This window comes from Dendrobates tinctorius, unplaced genomic scaffold, assembly GCF_039654945.1.
Source record: "Dendrobates tinctorius isolate UK_male_01 unplaced genomic scaffold, ASM3965494v1 ptg000070l, whole genome shotgun sequence".
Classification (NCBI taxonomy): Eukaryota; Metazoa; Chordata; class Amphibia; order Anura; family Dendrobatidae; genus Dendrobates; species Dendrobates tinctorius.
This window is the reverse complement of record NW_027361738.1, coordinates 26,792,024-26,812,100: the sequence shown is the minus strand read 5'-3', so window position 1 is coordinate 26,812,100 and position 20,077 is coordinate 26,792,024. Positions and strand designations below refer to the sequence as shown.

At 43.0% G+C, this 20,077-nt stretch overlaps 1 protein-coding gene across 2 annotated transcripts in view; it reads right to left on the bottom strand.

Moving 5' to 3' along the window:
* LOC141095473 (cryptochrome DASH) overlaps nt 1–20,077 on the bottom strand; it is a 47,545-nt gene that overhangs the window by 1,887 nt on the left and 25,581 nt on the right. The window contains exon 13 of one of the 2 annotated variants that reach the window (XM_073581491.1): nt 13,483–13,659. In XM_073581491.1, the coding sequence (XP_073437592.1) occupies nt 13,483–13,659 (177 nt within the window). Of the gene's footprint in view, nt 1–13,482; nt 13,660–20,077 lie in introns of those variants that run through there. The other variant, XM_073581492.1, reaches the window with a different exon arrangement.

The window sequence follows — 20,077 nt, the reverse complement described above, 5'->3', positions numbered from 1 at the left end:
GCACCCCTAAAGATGCTCAAAACCACATTCTTGAAACTTATTAACCCTTCAGGTGCTTCACGGGAATTCATGCAGAGTTGAAGGGAAAAATTAACAGCTTACTTTTTTCACAAAAATTTTACTTTAACCCCAAATTTTTTATTTTCAAAAGGGTAGAAAATGGTCCCCAAAATTTGTTGTACAATTTCTCTCGAGTGCGTCAGTTCCCCATATGTGGGGCAAAACTACTGTTTGGGCGCATGGCAGGGCTCGGAAGGGAAGGAGCATGATTTGACTATTTGAACGCAAAAATGGCTGGAATAAAGAGCAGACGCCATGTCGTGTTTGGAGAGCCCCTGATGTGCTGAAACAGTGGAAACCCCAAAGACAAGTGACTCCATTTTGGAAACTAGACCCTAACGTAATGTATCTAGATGTATGATGAGCAAATCGAACCCACAGGTGCTTCACAGAAGTTCATCAGGTAGAGCCGTGAAAATAAAATTATCAAATCTTTGGCACAAAAATTTTCTTATAGCCTTTTCACAAAGGTAACAAGAGAAAATTACAATTTTCTGTGCAATTTCTCCAGAGTGCGCCAATTCCCCATATGTGGTTGAAAACTACTTTTGAGGCACACTGCAAAGCTCAGAAGGGAAGAAGCGCCATATTGGAGTTCTCATTTTGCTGGAATGGTTTGAGTGTGCCATGTCACATTGGCAGAGCCCCTGAGGTGCCAGAACAGGAGTGACATCATTTTACAAACTACACCTCTCAATTAATTCATCTAGGGGTCCAGTGAGCATGTTGACACCACACGTGCCTCACAGAATTTTATACCATTGGGTTGTGAAGAAATTTTTACTGCTAAAATGTTATTTTAGCCCACAATGTTTAATTTTTATATGGGCTAATAGGAAAAAATGGACCTCAATTTCTCCTGAGTGCCAATACCCTACATGTAATTGGGAAATACTTTTGAGACACAGTGCAAAGCTCAACAGGGAAGGAGCACCATATTATAGTGCAGATTTGACTATTATGGCTTGCAGATGCCATGACCAACTGGTAGAGCCCCTGAGGTGCCAGAACAGCAGAAAACCCTATAAGTGGCCCCATTTTACAAATTACATCTCTCAATGAATTCATCTAGGGGTGCAGTGATCATACTGACACCACAAGTGTGTCACAGAATTTTATATCATTGGGCAGTGAAGAAAAAAATAACTACATTTTTACCACAAAAAAAATTTGTTTTAACCCCAGATTTTACATTTTCACATGGGGAAATGGATAAAAATTGCACCAAAATGTGTCATACAATTTCTGCTGAATGTAGAAATACCCCATATGTGGCTGTACAGTACTGCTTAGCCACACGGCGAGACTCAGGAGGAACAGAGCAATATTTGCCTCACGGAGAGCAGATTTTCCTAGAACAGTTTGCAGACTCCTTATACAGAGCCCCTAAGTGCTAAAAGAGCAGCATCCCCAATCAAGTGACCCTATTTTGAAATTTATACCCCTAACAAACATGTGGACGCTAAAGGTGGTTTAGGCACACTGAGGCTCAGAAGCAAGGGGGGTCATTTGGATTTGGGAGTGGAGAATTTGCTGAATTTTTTTTGGCTGGTGAGGAGACATTTCGCTTTTCCAGAGCCTTTGTGCTACCAGTAATGTGGTAGCCCCTATCTTTCCATTAACAGATGACAGACCTAAGTGAGGACTTGCTTTTTTTTGGTGGATTGAGTTGAAACTTTTGTTAGGAACATATTACATAACGTTTGGGGGAATATTTGTCACCGGCCAGACAACGTCCACAGTGCCTCCACCTGCCTTACTATAGGGAATCTTCCGCCGAGGGTTCTGTTTGAATCACGTATTGCAGAGACTGACAGGGAAACCCTGGTGTAAGTGCTCAGCGTAGAACGCAAAATAAATGTGAACCGAGCCTTACTGCAATCTTTAGAAGGCAGAATGAACAAATCAGTAATAGGCCATAGCTACATATAATTAAATAGGTTGAAAAAAAGAACTAGGTCCATCAAGTTCAACCTTTGTACTAATTGTACATTTTGTCACCAATTTAACTATAACCTGCACTGTTATGTGTATCAAGGAAATTGTCCTGGCCTTTTTTAAAGTTTTTATAGTGTCTGCCATTACTACCTCCTGTGGTCGGCATTCCACAGTCTGACTGCTCTAACTGTAAAGAACCCTTTCCTGTTTAGCTGCCAGAATCGCCTTTCTTCCACGCGTAATGAGTGCCCCATGGTCCTAAGTATGGTTTTTGGAAGGGACAAGTCATGTGCCAGTGTCCCCTCAGACCTCTTTTTTCTAAGCTAAACAAGCCTAACTTTTCCAGCCTCTCCTCATATGAGAGACCTTCCATCCCTCATAATAATCTAGTTGCCATCTTTGAACTAACTTCTGAATATCCTTTTAAAAATGTGGAGCCCAAAACTGAATCCCATATTCTAGAAGTGGCCTCACCAGTGATTTGTAAAGGAGTAACAATACGTTGGGATTTTCTCTCTCCTTTTATACACTGTGATAGAGTAACTGGCGCTGTATGTGAGGGAAGATATGAGTCACGAAGATAGCTTTCTTCTGTGATGGGAAACCCGTACGTTTCTCTCCAGCATGCCATCACCTGAACCATTATAAGGTTTGTTTTTTGGTGAGTAGGTGTAAAAGGTCGGCGCGATGCCTACTCACCATATCTCCAACTCAAGGGTGTGGTTGGGGAAGTTAAATATCCAGCTACATTTTTTTCTCTGTAGTGTGGTTGGAGAGGCAAGTCTCCAGTCGGTAGATCCACGTGGAGCTGGAGACTTATGGTATTCTGAGAGGGAGAATCCCACAGATATAAGGACTCTGCTGTACTTTATCTTTTGTCTTGCCCTTATGCCAGAAAGGCCATATTTATTTTGTTAAACCTGGCTATGGTTTATGCTGTGCTGTAATAAACCAGTAGGTGACTACAGGGCCTGTCACACATAGCGATATCGCTAGCAATATCGCTATAACGTCACTGGTTTTTGTGACGTTGCAGCGATATTGCTAGTGATATCGCTGTGTGTGATACTTACCTCCGACCGGCTCCCCCGCTGGTTATCGCTGATCGCGCGAGAACGTCCTGGACCATTTCTCGCTGTCAGCTTCCTGCTGGGCTTCCTGTGGCACCGATGAGCGACGCATGCGGGAGGACGTCTTCATCGCCTCGTCTGACACGTAAGTAGCGACCCCCGACCCCTGCAATGTCGCTGGAGAGATCTGCCTGTGTGGCAGCTCACTAACGACCACTTAGCGATGTACCAGCGATCCTGACCGCGTCATATCGCTGGTCGGGATCGCTGGTACATCGCTAAGTGTGACAGTACCTTTACACAAGAAGCGTTCCTGTGTCTACCTTTGAAAGCAACTGAGTGAGTCAACCCCTCACCTTAAAATCTTGTTTGCTTTTGCGGCTGCTGCCTGACATTGAGTGCTGCTGCTCAGCTCACTTGTAACCAGAATATCCAAGTCCTTCTCCTGTTCTGCAGTCCCGAGTTTACTCCCATTTAATGTATATGCAGCAATAGGATTACTCCATCCAGGTGCATTACTCTACATTAAACCTCATTTGGTATCTTATCCAGATTGTTTTGCAATATTGTAAAGTCAAATTTTAGTATCTAACATAGTTTGGTGTCATTAAGCAAAGACTGACACTTTACTGTCAATCCCATTAGGTGACTTTATTCTTCGGGTCAGTACAGTTGCAGCGATAACACTTATGTCATATTTTAAGTTTTGTCGTTTGAAACAATGAAAACTTTTATAGAAAAATTATTTTTGCATCACTTTATTCTGAGAGCTGTAACTTTAATTTTTCTGCTGATGGAGATGTATGGCGGCTTTTTTTTTTGCAGGACAAGATGATGTTTCCAGCTATACTATTTTTATTTACATTCGTCTTTTTGATCATGTTGTATTCCACTTTTTTCCCAGTGGTATAATGAAAAAAACAAAGTTTGCCACTTTTTTTTTTTTTTTCAGTGTTCACTGAAGGGGTTAACTAGTGTGTGAGTTTTATCGACCGGGTCGTTCTGGACGCAATGATACCAAATGTGTATTTTATTTTTTTTTTAACTTAAAAATGTGTATTTATTGGTGTAATAATAAGTTTTACTTTTATTATTTTTGCAATTTGTTTTAAATAATTTTACGTTTTTTTTTTTTAACTTTTTTTTTTTCGCCATTTAGTCCCTGTATGGGACTTTCACTTTTTTTTTTTTTATTTTGAGCGCAGGTATAACGCATTCCAGTGCATCAGCACTGCAATGCATTCTACGTGTACAGAAACCTCTTAGACCATGCTCTGAGCATGCTTAGAGCTTGGTCTAAGCTTTCTGTGGCTTGGTGACCCGAGGGGGTCACTATAACAACCCCAAGTCACCATGGCAGCAATCAGGCCCCAGCGATTACACTCTGGATCACAGCATTTAGGGAGTTAAATTGCCAGGGGCGGTGCTGCCACCATCTCTTGCTGTTCTTGCAGGAGCTCAGCCACTAGCAGCGCCGAGCTCCTGCTGCGATCATATAGGAGGTGCTGATATTTCAGAACCTAGTGAGCGATCATGCTGTGATCAGTCAGTCACATTGCGATGACCGATGGCTTGTAGAAAGCATAAAATTTCCGCCCAAAAAAAAAAAAAAAAAAGAAATAAAATAAGAGCCAAAACTGACCACGTTTGACCTGATACATTTTTACTGGATGCTCATTTGGCTTCCGAAAGGCAGTAAAGCCTTATGGACATGTCTGAAATGTACGTCAGCAGCTTTCCAGCACATATGCTAGACATCAGTCAAAAGTAGTGTAAAAAGGTTCACAGGTTTATACAAGTTGTAACTTTGTGGCCAACTCATGTGCCTTAGGTTTTTCTTATGTCACAATTTTGTGTGTCACATTACAGAAGAAGAATTTGTTATTTTAGTGTGTGTGTGTGTGTGTGTGTGTGTGTTTTAAGGTTATTCCAGGAAAAAAGAATGAAAAACACTTTCATCACACAAGTCACCTGAAGGTACATAGAACTTACAAGGAAATTGCTTGAAAGCTAGGTGTGACATGGCAGTATGTTGAAGGGGTTTTCCAGGCTAAAAAGAAAGTCTGCAGTCGCTCTATGTGAAAGCTGACTGCTGAATTATGACATTGTGCAACATGCAAAGTGTCAGGATATCCCTGCATTTTTTTTTTTTTTAAATTCGTTTATTGAACCTCAGGACACAAAGAATGTACAACATACACAATGGCTTATGATAACAAGCATTATACATAGCACACATGTTTCCGTCCATTGTAAAATATAATACAGAGAAATTGCACACTCTTATAAACAAGGTGATATGTACATATCTTTCCAAGCGCACATGAAGGATAATTGCTTATACATTTTTCAGCATGTATATCAATCCAATTTCACAAACCTTGTCATATCACTCAGAAATAAAATCTAACTAAAATTCCTAAACTACAACTACCACTACATCAACTAGTATCTACTATTTCCGCAGCCTGGTCTCCTATATCATATTATGTTGCGTGTGATGTCTCAGCCTTGTAACGTGAGGTGAGAGGAATTCCACCTCTCCCAAATCTTTTCAAATTTACCCGGGCATCCCCTATTTTGGTATAACGTGCGCTTATATGGAACAATCGAATTTACCAACTCGATCCAAAATCTAAGGGAAGGACATGAACCCCCCCATCTACCACAATACCAGCACCTTCCGTGCCATAAACAGCGTCTCGCGCAGGAAGACCTCAGTATAGCGATCCCAGATCTCCTCCCATACTCCAAACAAGCAGACCAATGGCTCTAGAGGGACAGGGGCCCGCACCAGGGATGTCAGTAGTGTAGTCACCTCTTTCCAGTAATGTAGGATAATGGGACACTGCCACATCATATGAATAAAATCAGCATCTGGCAAGTGACATCGCATACATTCTGATGATTGAAGCCGACCCATCCTAAAAAGTCGCAACGGAGTCAAATATGATTGTATATAATCAATTGTATCATTCTGTTATTGATAGATGGTGATACTTCAGTTGGAGACTCTAGAATCTCCTCCCACTCCTCTCTTTGCGTATTAGGGATGAGTCGTTCCCACTTGCTCTCAATAGAGCCTATGGACGATTCTGCCCCTACTGATAGCATGTACGTATACAGAGGATATGAGACCCTGGGGAACCTGCGAATTAAGGATTCCTATCAGAGGTAAAGATGAAATAGTATGGTCCACACCCCCATCCCTAATATGTGATTGAAGAGCTGATCTCAACTGCAAATAACGAAAAAACTGAGATCTCGGAATATCATGTGTGGCCTGTAATTGCTCAAAAGATTTTAAGATCCCTTGGTCATACAGGTCTCCCAATGAAGAGACGCCATACTGAATCCAAAAAACGGTGGACGGATGATCCAATAACCCCGGAAAAAAATTATTATTCCACAGGGGCATTTCAGCTATAAAATCTTTAACCCCAATTACGTTCTTGATTTGTCTCCATATTAATCGTGCCAGCCGGAGCAGGGGTAGCAGATGTGGAACATTAGTTTTCTCCAACTCCAGGAAACCAAATGGGCAATCCGCTTTTGCAGCGTGGAGCAAGTGACTTTCAGAATTGGGGAGGCAATTACCCGGCATCCATTTACTTAATGCTTTAGCCTGCCCAGCTAAGTAATATAGGAAAAAATCTGGCAACGCCGCCCCACCTCCCTTCTTTGGTCTTTGTAAAGTGGACAGTTTAAGTTTGGGCCTAGTTTTCCCCCATATAAAGGATGTGACCAGGGAATTGAGATTAACAAAAAAGGACTTGTGCACTGCTACCGCACTGTGTTGAAGCGAGTAGCTAAATTTAGGGAGTAATATATTTTAAAAAGATTAATGCGTCCAGCCACAGATAATGGGAGCCTACTCCAGGATGCAAATTTCACTCTAACGAGTTCCAACAATGGGTGGACATTAAGTTGTCGATCAAGCGTACTATTGTTAGATATATGGATGCCCAAATATTTAAAACTAGACACAGTAGGCAGCGAGGTAGAGAGCCTCCTGCTGGGGCATCAGAGCATGGGAAAGGGATAACAGGGCAGACTTCTCCCAATTTATATGTAAACCTGAATATTTACTGAATCTATCTATAAGGGATATTACCTGTGGCAAAGTTTCTTCCACATCATTCAAGAATATCACCATATCATCGGCATAAAAGCCTATGGTAGCCACCCGACCTGCTATATCTATACCTCGGATGTTAGGGGAGGACCTTATACATATTGCTAGTGCCTCTATCGCAAGGGCGAAGAGGGCCGGGGAAAGAGGGGAACCCTGACGGGTCCCCCTATGCAATGCGAAAGACTCAGATACAGAATTATTTATTATAATACGGGCCTTGGGTTTCATATATAGTACCTTGATCCATGTTATAAATTTATGGCCAAAGCCATACCTTTGCAAACATGCGGAGAGGAAAGGCCATTCAAGAGAGTCAAAAGCCTTGGCAGCATCCAACGATGCCAATGCCCAGTTGTCTGGCATTCGGGAGCTATATTGGACTCTTCTGATGTTAATGGAAGTGCTCTTACCAGACATAAAGCCCGTTTGATCAGGATGTATAAGATTCAATATAATTGAATTCAGTCTAGTAGCTAGAATCTTGGTGAAAATGTTATAGTCCACATTCACTAGCGAAATGGGACGATAGGATCCACATTCCAAAGGGTCCTTTCCCCTCCTTCCTCAGCACTATGATGTTAGCCTCGTAAAAGGACTCAGGTATAGAATTCCCTTCCCAAATTCCCCGAAATACCTTCACCAAAAGTGGTGTCCATATTTCCCGGTACTTCCGATATAATTCAATAGGGAACCCATCAGGTCCAGGGGCCTTCCCAGAAGCCATATCTGTCATGGCCTTTTCTATCTCCTCTGCAGTGAACACAGCGTCCATAAGGGCCCGCTGCTCAGGATCTAATGTGGGGAATGATACATCTGATCAATAGTCTAGGCACCCCAAAGTGTCAGTCACTTTTAGATTCATATGAAGACCTGTAGTATTCCTGATAACAGCCAAGAATCTCCTCGGTCGAAGACACCAATATACCATCTGCCCTACGAATCTGTAATATCGTGTTGGAGGTGCTATGTTGGCGCACTAGATGGGCCAAAAATTTGCCCGTCTGGTTCCCCAATTCGAAATAGGATTGACGAGTAAAGAATAGTTTACGTTTAGATTTAGTGTCCACATGCTGAGTATATAACCTCTGGGCAGCCAACCACTCACTCCTGTTCCCACTAGTTTGGTTAGATATATATGTAGCCTCTGAATCTTTCAGTCGTTGCTCCACCTCATCATCCCTCTCTGAAGTTACCCACTTAATATAAGAGATCGTGGAGGACAAACAGCCCCTCAGATATGCCTTAAGGGCATCCCAAAGTAAATTAATATCTTGAAGTTCCGGGTGGGACGCGATGAAACAATGCAACTGACCAATCGTTCTGTCTGGGGGTCCCATCAATTTTAACCAGAAAGGATTCAACTTCCAAGTTATCCCTTGGTTTACATGCCCATATTTGAGTTTAAGGATGACCGGACTATAGTCTGAGATCCCCCTGCTTCCATGTTCTATATCAGTCACCCACATTGCCAGACCGCTAGAACCAAATATGTAGTCTATGCGTGATAGAGAGGGTTTACAGAAGCAGCGGAGACACTGATGAGGGGCAATACCCCGAAACAGCTGTCTGTGGATGGATACCATGTTTTGGCATAGGTGGTTTCCTTCATTGGAGACTGCCCTTCTCGTGGTTGTTCCTTCCCGGGGAAAGACCTGGCTGGTCATTGCTTGCGTTGAGAAACATGTGATGGTGTCTCCGCTGCTTCTGTTTTGCATATTTCCCATTAGGGATGGGGGCAGTGCTCTAGAATCACTGCGTTGAGAAACAGGTGATGGTGTCTCCGCAGTGTTGGATGTTGATCTCCATGAGTTCATTCATCCTCATTTTTCATAGAGAGCATTTAGTGGATGAGTGGCAGGTATATTCCATTAACTCAGGATGACGCACCCTCCACAAATCCAACCACCCTCCACCCCCCATGAATAATGACAACGGGGTTGTAGTCGGTGGAGAGGACCCCCCAGTCGCTCCATCATCCAACCTTAATTTATCAAGACAATTGTTCATAACCATGTTAAAGTCTCCCATACAAATAACATCAGCGTCTGGGTAATTAAGGGGAAAACTCATTGCCTTCTGCAGAATGGATATGCGGGCCGGGGGAGAATTATAAACACATAAGACCACACATTTCCTGATATTTATCATTGCATGGACAAAGATAAAACGACCCTCAGGGTCCCTCCGAGCCTCCCTAGCTTCCCATCTAAGATCTTTATGTATCAACAGTGAGACCCCTCTTGAGTAGCTGGTGTGGAATGTATGGACAGACCATTGTACCCAAGGCTTCTGTACGCACCGCGCTGTATCCCTAGTCAGGTGTGTCTCCACCAAGGCCACAATGTGAGGGCGATAATGTCTGATCTGTGAGAAAACCTTGATTTTTTTTTTTTTTTTTTTTTTTTTAGGGGTTTTTATACCCCTCACATTCCATGTCATACATATCAACTCCGACCCCATGTTTTACTCCGCTGAATATAATACATAATATTACCCGGGCAAAATTTAGAGACATCACCTAGAAACAGAAATTGTTGTCGACTGCGATGACTACCTAAAAAAAATACAAAAAACCACAGCGGAAAAACAACAAAGTAAAAAAAACAACTAAACGCGGGAGCAGAGTCCTGTACTCCCATCACAAAGCAAACTAGGGGATACCATCACTGAATTCAGTGTCCGGTATTGTTGGTATCTTGGACGCTTTCGAATAGAGCTCCAATCAGTCGATTAATAGAAAAAATACCAACTGGCCATAGCTACGTTAGGATTCCTTTGCAGCAGACCCTTTGTGAGACCGCAGTCACTCCACCGCCTCCGCCGTATCTGTAAAAAAATAAAGTAGAACCCTCGTTGACCACCCGGGGCCGGGCAAATCATCGAGTACATAACATTCCTCTCCCGTAGATGTCTTTTGACCTCCGTAAACTGTGTCTGTTGTTTCTGGAGTTCCATAGAGAAGTCTGGGAAAATCGAGATCATGGCATTGTTGAACTTGATAGGACTCTTTTGTCTCGCCAGACGCAGAGCGACGTCTCTATCCCTGCAGTTGAGGAGACGCGCCAGAAAAGGTCTAGGTGGGGCTCCAGGAGGTAGAGGCCTAGTAGGGACCCTTTCCACCGCAAAGATTGGGGATAATTCATCTCCCAAAGTGGTTTTAAGCCAATCTTATAGGAATTGCTCCGGATGTTGTCCTTCCGAGCGCTCCGGTAGACCAACAATTCGAATGTTATTCCGGCACATCCTATTCTCCAGGTCATCTGCTTTTTGCCTCCACGCGTTCATAGAGCCTGCCACCTTCGTTAGTTTGGCTTCCATGGGTGTAATGGCGTCTTCTACCTCCGTAATGCGGCCCTTCATGGCTTGCATGTCTTGTCGGAGGCGTCCCACCTCGGTGTGTACGTCCTCTATCTTCCCAGACAGAGACGTCCTGGTTAAGGAGATAGCCTGCATGAGTTGTTCAGATGCCTGCTTAAGGGTTAATTCTTCTTGCTTTCCCACCCTCAGAGGGGCGGTTCTTACGCTGAGACTGTGAAGGATTATTTTTGAGAGATCTTGAACCTTCAGCATGGTCCACTCTGGCATATTCCTTCAGCCTTTCAGCCGCTGTTCCAGACCCCTTGGAACGACTCATTTTAATAGCAATGGGGCACAGCCGGATATCAGGGAAGCACACTCCGGAGTCCCCTGGGTCGAGGTTATAACTGGAATAAGATTATCAGATGGTGGCTGCAGGGTTTCAGGAGCAGCACAGACCCACGATGTCACACAGGGAGGCAATGTCTAGCACCAAGCAGCAGACAAGGGCCCTTATAGCCCAGGGAGAAGTCCCCAGCACCCCACAGGGACAGCAGTCAGAGAGAGGGATCCAAGTCCCTACAGTAATGACGCTGGCAGGCCAGGTGATGTAGCTAAGAGGGGGAGTGGGGCCCAATCTTTCAGGGATTGGAACCCGGTGCCGCAGCTCACACAGGCAGAGCGCGCGCCTCCAGGATGGCTGCCGCCCCATGAAGGCCCCGCCAGCCGCCCCGCTCTCTACAGCCTCACCACACTCCGGATTCCAGCCCCGCTCTCCCGCGGGGGACCAGGAGCGCCACAGAATCCAGGGGGGGTCCAAAAAAGCAGCGACCGCGGCGCCGAGGTAAGGGTCCGCTGGCCAGATATGATCAGGATGGCAGGAGCTCTCTTCAGACGCGTCCTCTCTCGCCGCTACATAGCCACGCCTCCCGATATCCCTGCATTTTGCGGTGCGACGGGATGTCACGTCATGTATGTGATGTGAATACCTGCAGGAGAATCAAGTCGACATGTGACCTCATGTATGCACATCACGTGACCACCCAATCGCGCTGCAGATACAGGAAAATCAAGACAGGGTGTGGAAGGCACACTGTCACGATCTGGCAGTCTGCAGAATTTTCATTTCAGCTCAGGAAACATCTTTAATGTCCTGGTTAGAAATTTAGGAACTGGACTGGTGCAAACCTAGATCAGTACACGATTCCATAACTATCAATATTCGGTTGAGTAGAACCAGGAAATTTGGGGAAAGTTTTTTCAATCCATAGTATGGTTGTTGGATAATTATCAGAGGAAGGTCATATTCTTAGGCCAGGTTCACATTGCACTAGTGCCCTGCGTTTAACGCATCCGTTACACAGCGGCACTAACGCTATATTCTGAATTTCCCCATGGTGGGACGATTAAAGGATTATCTTATATAACAGATGTGTTAACGCACCCATTGGCCGCAATGTTAGTAACTCATCCTAACGCATGCCAAATTCGGCATGCGTTAGCAATGATGCGTTACTTTGTGACGCACCCGAGAACGCGGTCTGCATCATTTTCGGGTGCATCGGGTCTAAGGCACAGCGAACAGACGCGTTCGCTGTGCATAGACCTATATGGCTAACGCATGGTAGCAAAATGCTACCATACATTAGCGCTAGGTTCACAAAAGATGTCAAAACTGACATCTGCGTTAGCGCATCCGTTTAATGGATCCATTAAATGGATGCACCTAAAGCAATGTGAATCTAGCCTTACCATAAGCAAGAACATAGTGAACAAGCTGCTAAAAACCAGAAATTCTCACAGTAGACATCCATAACTGACAGCTGTGCAATGCTACATTTTGCCGCAGGAGTAAGGGCAGGTGCAGATGGCCGAAGAGTCTCTCATCTGACAGAATCGGGCCGATTATGGTAATGACACCATGATCAGATATCGGATCAAACTCGGGCATGCAGTTTTTTTTTTTTCTCAGACAGATGATGTCAGATGAAAAAATAAATAAATCGAACATGTGCAGGGCCCCATAGCATAATATTAGTCCGGGTGCATCCAATATTCTGGCAGGTTGCACTCAGACCGAAAATATGCTTATTTGCTCCTGCCCTAATGTGTAGCTGTTTTAGGAAACAAAACATGAACATAGCCACATCGTTCAGATCCTGACCTTGTGTTTTATGCTAAAGTGTCTAATGAGCATGTGCCAAAGTCGTAAACGGAAGGACAGCAGGGTCAACTGTGACAGCACCTATTGTGACTGGTGGATCCTGTGTAATCAGCTGTGTATAGAGAGTGCTAACAGTCATTGTAATTCTGTCTCTGATCATATGGAGTCTGGTGAAAACGCTTCCTGAAAGAGTCTAAAATAGCCCCAGATTACTATTTTTTTTCCAATAAATCTTGAGATGTGGAAAAATAACATGCCAAAAATTAAGAAAAACAAACACATTTAGCGCAAAAACCTGATTTAAACAATAGGTCATTTTCTGGAGGACATTCTCGTTAAACAAAAAGGACACAATTTATTAGGAAAATTGTGAAAAAGTTCCTATACTCTAAGTCACTTTCAATAAATTTCAGTAAATGAGATTTAAAAAAAATTATTCATAAAAACTGGAGAATGGGTGTAGATTGTATATTTCATGGAAGAACAATTGACCTAGTCTTTCAAATCTCAGGTGTTATGTATTTCCATCCAAAATATTTCTGGCATATCCAAAGAGATATATGCCTGACTGGTGAAGGTCTTTCCTCAGACCACAAAAAAAAAAAAAAAATTGGTAAAAGGGAGTCAGGCGATCCCCTAAGGAGGTTCATGTTGGAAGCTTTCCCATGAAAGTTGATGGTCGTGCTTGCACTCAGCTCTATTTACTATAATCTTGAGTTATGAAAAAGAGCAGCCATCATACACAGCATATAAATATGCCAAACATTCACTAAACCCATCCACTAACAACTAACATGCATACAGTTGCGTAGACTTACCAGCTTCTGGTTCATGTGTCTGCTCCACTCTGGTGCCATGACTATGGGATACGGGTAGGTTTCTCCAAGAGTGACATTAGCATGTACCAAGGCAGCACTGCTTAGTGCCCAGGGTGTATGAACAGCTCCTCCTTTTATCTCCTGCAGCTCTGGAACCCACAATCGAATGTATTCACCCTTTTATTAGAAAGAATTAGAATACAAGAGAAAAAAAAAATAAGTCTGGGTGAACTTGACTGTACACATTACTAACTGCCCACGATAACTAGGGGAACAATTTCCCACCCATCCTCCTAAAGAATACTGAAAAAAAACAGAAAAACAAAAACCAGAGGCAGATTCTGAAACTTGTACCCTTGGTAAAGTAGCCAGCTTTATTTTTTTTCAATTACATTTTATCATCTGCCTCTACTTTAAAAAAAAAAAATATATATATATATTATATATAATATAAAAATTCAGAATTGAGAGTCCTCAGTGGTTGATACCTTTTAATGGCTAACTGAAAAGATGGTAACACATTGCAAGCTTTCGAGACTACTCAGGTCTCTTCTTCAGGCAAGACTAATACAAAATCTGAAGAGTCACATATTTATGCACAATACAGCCTAGAAAAAATGCAATGGATAAGACAAGTGACGTGTAGCAGAACTATCAATATGGGAGAGGGAGAAAGGTAAAAGGTATCAACCAATGAGCATTTTTTCTGTGTTGTATTGTGCATAAATATGTGACTCTTCAGATTTTGTATTAGTCTTGCCTGAAGAAGAGACCCGAGTAGTCTCGAAAGCTTGCAAAGTGTTACCTTCTTTTCAGTTAGCCATTAAAAAGGTATCAACCACTGAGGACTCTCAATTATGAATATTTTTCTATCTACTGGCTAACACGGTACAAAGATATACATCTTTCCTATATATAATATACACACACATATAGATTTAATCACCAATTTTCACCTGTCTACTGGATAACTAACAACTAGAAAGACAGGGAAGGCCTACGTAGGCAAGACAGGCAAAATCAGCACTCATCTACAAAAGTACCGTAACCCTGAATGGAGCGATTGTCCCTTAGATTGTGAGTAAAGCATGTGTTTCATTCACACAGGGAATTCAGGACCTCTAGTTCTACTGATAAATGGGGGAGTCACCGTGATCGGAAGATTACCAATTCACCAGCTATCACTTGTCCAATGGATGGCTGAAAAATGGCGATAATGTTTGACAATCAAAATTCAGTTCTTTGGGCTACTTTTACACTCACCGCATTTTTTGCGGCCCGTTATTGCAGCCAGTTTTTGCGGGCCGTATCGCCGCAATTTTTACAGTCTGCCGCAATAACGGGCCACAACAAAGTTTGTGGATCGCCGTTTTTCATTTTTCCTATACTATGGAAATAGTATTAGAAAAAACAAAAACAAAAAAAACAACGTTCCGCAAAACCGGAAGTCACGGTGCGCCGCAAAAACAAACTTTCATTTGTTTTCGTGGCCCTTCATCTTCAGTGGGGGCCGTGTCCGTACGCCATGAAAAAGATCGAGCACGCTCGATCTTTTATCACGGCCACAAATACGGCCCTCACGGCCTTAGGGTACACCATGGATTTTTTGCGGGCCGATTTTGCAAAAAACACGGTAAGTGTAAAAAAGCAGCCTTAAAGAGAGTCTTTCACTTGCTTAGAAGAAAAAAACTGAGTTAGAGCAACCGTTATTTTATTTTTTTTATTTTTTATTTGCTCAATAAACAGTATGCATGAAAATAAGAAACTTTTGTCATATATCTTGTCAGACAAATCCATTTCTCTCTCTGCCAGGATTGATCATTCATTCTCAGGTAAAATCTGTATTCGGTGAAGACAGATTGTCCCATTACTGAGATATGAGATGGCGGCTAAGGTTATATTAAAGGGAACCTGTCACCACCCCCCAAGGCGTTTTTAAGTAAAAGAGCCACCTTGTGAGGCACTAATGCTGCATTCTGTCAATGTGGCTCTGTTACTTAGCATCTGTTCCACCACAGAAATGATAGTTTTTAAAATTGTTCAAAAATACCTGAATTTTGACAGGGGGGCAGGCCTTTCCCCCTCTGACAGACTCCTCGCATCCATCAGTCATTTCTTTCTTCAGTATTTGGTGACGCCTCCTCAGTGTTCTTTTGAAATGCTGGCGCCTGCGCTGTACTATAGTTTCGTGGGCATGCTCAGTTAGCGCTGCCCGACGTGCCCGTGCTCTCAGATCACATCCCGGCCTTCATATCGCGTGGCCAGAGGTCCGGCCCCGCAGTCACTTATGATTTATTCACACTGCGGGGCTGGGAATCTTGGGCATGAGAACCGCAGAAAACTACTGCGCATGCCCATGATTCCCAGCCCCGCAGTGTGAATAAATCATAAGTGACTGTGGGGCCGGACCTCTGGCCGCGCGATATGAAGGCCGGGATGTGATCTGAGAGCACGGGCACGTCGGGCAGCGCTAACTGCGCATGCCCACAAAACTATAGTACAGCGCAGGCGCCAGCATTTCAAAAGAACACTGAGGAGGCGTCACCAAATACTGAAGAAAGAAATGACTGATGGATGCGAGGAGTCTGTCAGAGGGGGAAAGACCTGCCCCCCTGTCAAAATTCAGGTATTTTTGAACAATTTTAAAAACTATCATTTCTGTGGTGGAAGGGACGCTAAGTAACAGAGCCACCTTGACAGAATGCAGCATTAGTGCTTCACAAGGTGGCTCTTTTACTTAAAACCGCCTGGGGAGGGGGGGGGGGTGACAGGTTCCCTTTAAGGAGGGAGGAGCTCTGTATCTCGCTCTCATCTCCTATCTGTCTTCACCAAATCCAGATTTTAGCAGTGAATTGGGAATTTTGAGAATGAATGATCAGTCCAGGAAGGCACAGCAGCAAACATATCTGATCAGATATATTACAAGGCGTATTATTTTCATGTGTACTATTGATTCATAAAAAACAAACAATAAAAATCAAGGCTACTCTTTAAAGACCTTGTAAAAAATAAATAAAAATAATAAAGGAAAGTAGAAAATTACATCACTCACCAGTCATTAGAAAAATAATTACTATTTCAAACGTTTAAAATCCAAAGGGGGCGGCATGTGCAATGTCAAAAAGCACGGACTTTGAATGTTTAACCCCTTCACCCCCAAGGGTGGTTTGCACGTTCATGACGGGCCAATTTTTACAATTCTGACCACTGTACCTTTATGAGGTCATAACTCTGGAACGCATCCATGGATCCCGGTGATTCTGACAATGTTTTCTCGTGACATATTGTACTTCATGTTAGTGGTAAAACTTCATTCAAATAACTTGCGTTTATTTGTGAGAAAAACGGAAATTTGGCGAAAATTTTGAAAATTTCGCAATTTTCCAACTTTGAATTTTTATGCCCTTAAATCACAGAGATACGGCACACAAAAAACTTGATAACTAACATTTCCCACATGTTTACTTTACATAAGCACAATTTTGGAACCAAAATTTTTTTTTGTTAGGAAGTTATAAGGGTTAAAAGTTGACCAGCGATTTCTCATTTTTACAACACCATTTTATTTTTAGGACCACATCACATTTGAGGTCACTTTGAGGGGTCTATATGATAGAAAATACCCAAAAGTGACACCATTCTAAAAACTGCACCTCTTAAGGTGCTCAAAACCACATTCAAGAAGTTTATTAACCCTTTAGGTGCGTCACAGGAATTTTTTTGAATATTTAAAAAAAAATGAACATCTAACTTTTTTCACAAAAAAAATACTTCAGGTTCAATTTTTTTTATTTTACCAAGAGTAACAGGAGAAACTGGACTGCAAAAGTTATTGTGCAATTTGTCCTGAGTACGCTGATACCTGACATGTGGGGGGGAACGACTGTTTCGGCGCATGGTAGAGCTCAGAAGGGAAGGAGCGCCGTTTGACTTTTTCAATGCAAAATTGGCTGGAATTCAGATCGGACGCCATGTCACGTTTGGAGAGTCCCTGATGTACCTAAACAGTGGAAACCCCCCACAAGTGACCCCATTTTGGAAACTAGACCCCCCCCAAGGAACTTATCTAGATATGTGGTGAGAACTTTGAACCCACAAGGGCTTTACAGAAGTTTATAACGTACAGCGGTACAATTAAAAAATCATATTTTTTCCACAAAAATGATCTTTTCACCCTCAATTCTTATTTTTCCAAGGGTAACAGGACCCTAAAAGTTATTGTGCAATTTGTCCTGAGTACGCTGATACCCCACATGTGGGGGTAAACCACTATTTGGGCGCATGGCAGAGCTCGAAAGGGAAGCAGCGCCATTTGACGTTTTTGGCTGGAATTGAGATCGGACACCATGTCGCGATTGGAAAACCCCTGATGTACCTAAACAGTGGAAACCCCCCACAAATGACACCATTTTGGAAACTAGACCCCCCAAGGAACTTATCTAGATGTGTGGTGAGCACTTTGAACCCCCCAATGCTTCACAGAAGTTTATAATGCCCGGGCATGAAAATAAAAAAATCATATCTTTTCCACAAACATGATCAATTAGTCCCCAATTTTTTCATTTTCCCAAGGGTAACAGGAGAAATTGTACCCCAAAAGTTGTTGTCCAATTTGTCATGAGTACGCTGACACCCCATATGTGGGAGAAAACTACTGTATGGACACACGTCGGGGCTCGGAAGGGAAGCAGTGACATTTTGGAATGCAGACTTTGATGGAATGGTCTGCGGGTGTCATGTGCGTTTGGAGAGCCCCTGATGTACCTAAACTATTGAAACTCCCCACAAGTGACCCCATTTGGAAACTAGACCCCCCACGGAACTTATCTAGATGTGTGGTGAGCACTTTGAACCCCCAAGTGCTTCACAGAAGTTTATAACGCTCGGACGTGAAAATAAAAAAAATCATTTTTTTCCACAAAAATGATATTTTTGCCCCCAATTTTTTATTTTCCTAAGGGTAACAGGAGAAATTGGACCCCAAAAATTGTTTTGCAACTTGACCTAAGTAGGCTGATACCCTACATGTGGGGGTAAAACACTGTTTGGGCGCATGTCAGAGCTTGGAAGGGAAGGAGCACCATTTGACTTTTTCAACTCAGAATTGGCTGGAATTGAGATCAGACGCCATGTTGCATTTGGAGAGCCCCTGATGTGCCCAAACAGTGGAAACCCCCAATTCTAACTCCAACCCGAACCCCAACACACCCCTAACCCTAATCTCAGCCCTAACCCTAATGGAAAAATGGAAATAAATACATTTTTTTTATTTTATTATTTTTCCCTAACTAAGGGGGTGATAACGGGGGGGTTTGATTTACTATTTATGGCAGTTTTTATGTTTGGCGGCTGTCGCACGCTAAAAGACGCTTTTTATTGTAAAAATAGTTTTTGCATCACCACATATTGAGAGCTATAATTTTTCCGTATTTTGACCCACCGAGTCATGTGAGGTCTTATTTTTTGCTGGACGAGTTGACGTTTTTATTGGTACCATTTTCGGGCATGTGACATTTTTTGATCGCTTTTTATTCCGATTTTTGGGACGCAGAATGAACAAAAACCAGCGTTTCATGAATTTCTTTTGGGAGGGTGCGTTTACACCGTTCCGCGTGCGATAAAATTGATAAAGCGGTTTTATTCTTCGGGTCAGTACGCTTACAGAGATACCTTATTTAGGTCGTTTTTTTATGTTTTGTCGGTTTTATGCAATGAAAACTATTTTATATAAAAAATAATTATTTTTGCATCGCTTTATTCTGCGAGCTATAACTTTTTTATTTTTTCGCTGATGATGCTGTGTGGCGGCTCGTTTTTTGCAGGACAAGATGACGTTTTCAGCGGTACCATGGAAATTTATATGCGTCTTTTTGATCGCACGTTATTACACTTTTTGTTTGGCGGTATGATAAATCATTATTTTTTGCTTCGTTTTTTATTTTTATTTTTTAAGTGGTTTGCTAAAGGGGTTAACTAATGGGATAGTTTTATAGGGCAGGTCGTTACGGACGTGGCGATACCTAATATGTGTACTTTTATTGTTTTGTTTTTTTTCTAATTTATTTGGCGATTTTTTTTTTTAAATTGTAACTTTTTTTTTTTTTTTTTTTACTTTATTAAATAGTTCCAGGTGGGACATCACTGTCCTGTGACAGATCGCTGATCTGTCACAAAACAGATCACTGTGACAGATCAGCGATCTGTCACAGGCACTGCAGAAGGCTTCCTCATGCCTGCGCTTTGCAGGCACTGAGGAAGCCAGCTTCCTGCAGGCCCCCGTCTCCATCTTGGATTCGGGAGCCTGCAGGAAAGGAGCCCCCCGCAGCAGCGCTGCACATTGCGCTGCCGTGGGGGGCTCAGGGAAGCACGGAGGGAGCCCCCTCCCTGCCGATGCTTCCCTTTAACCCCCGGTACACCGCGATCATGTTTGATCGCGGTGTGCAAGGGGTTAACGTGTCGGGGGCGGTCCGTGACCGCCCCTGACACATTGTGCTGGGTGTCAGCTGTGATAATCAGCTGACACCCGGCCGCGATCAGCGGCGCTCACCACGTGGGCGCCGCTGATCGCGGTAAACGTACTATCCCGTCCATGGGC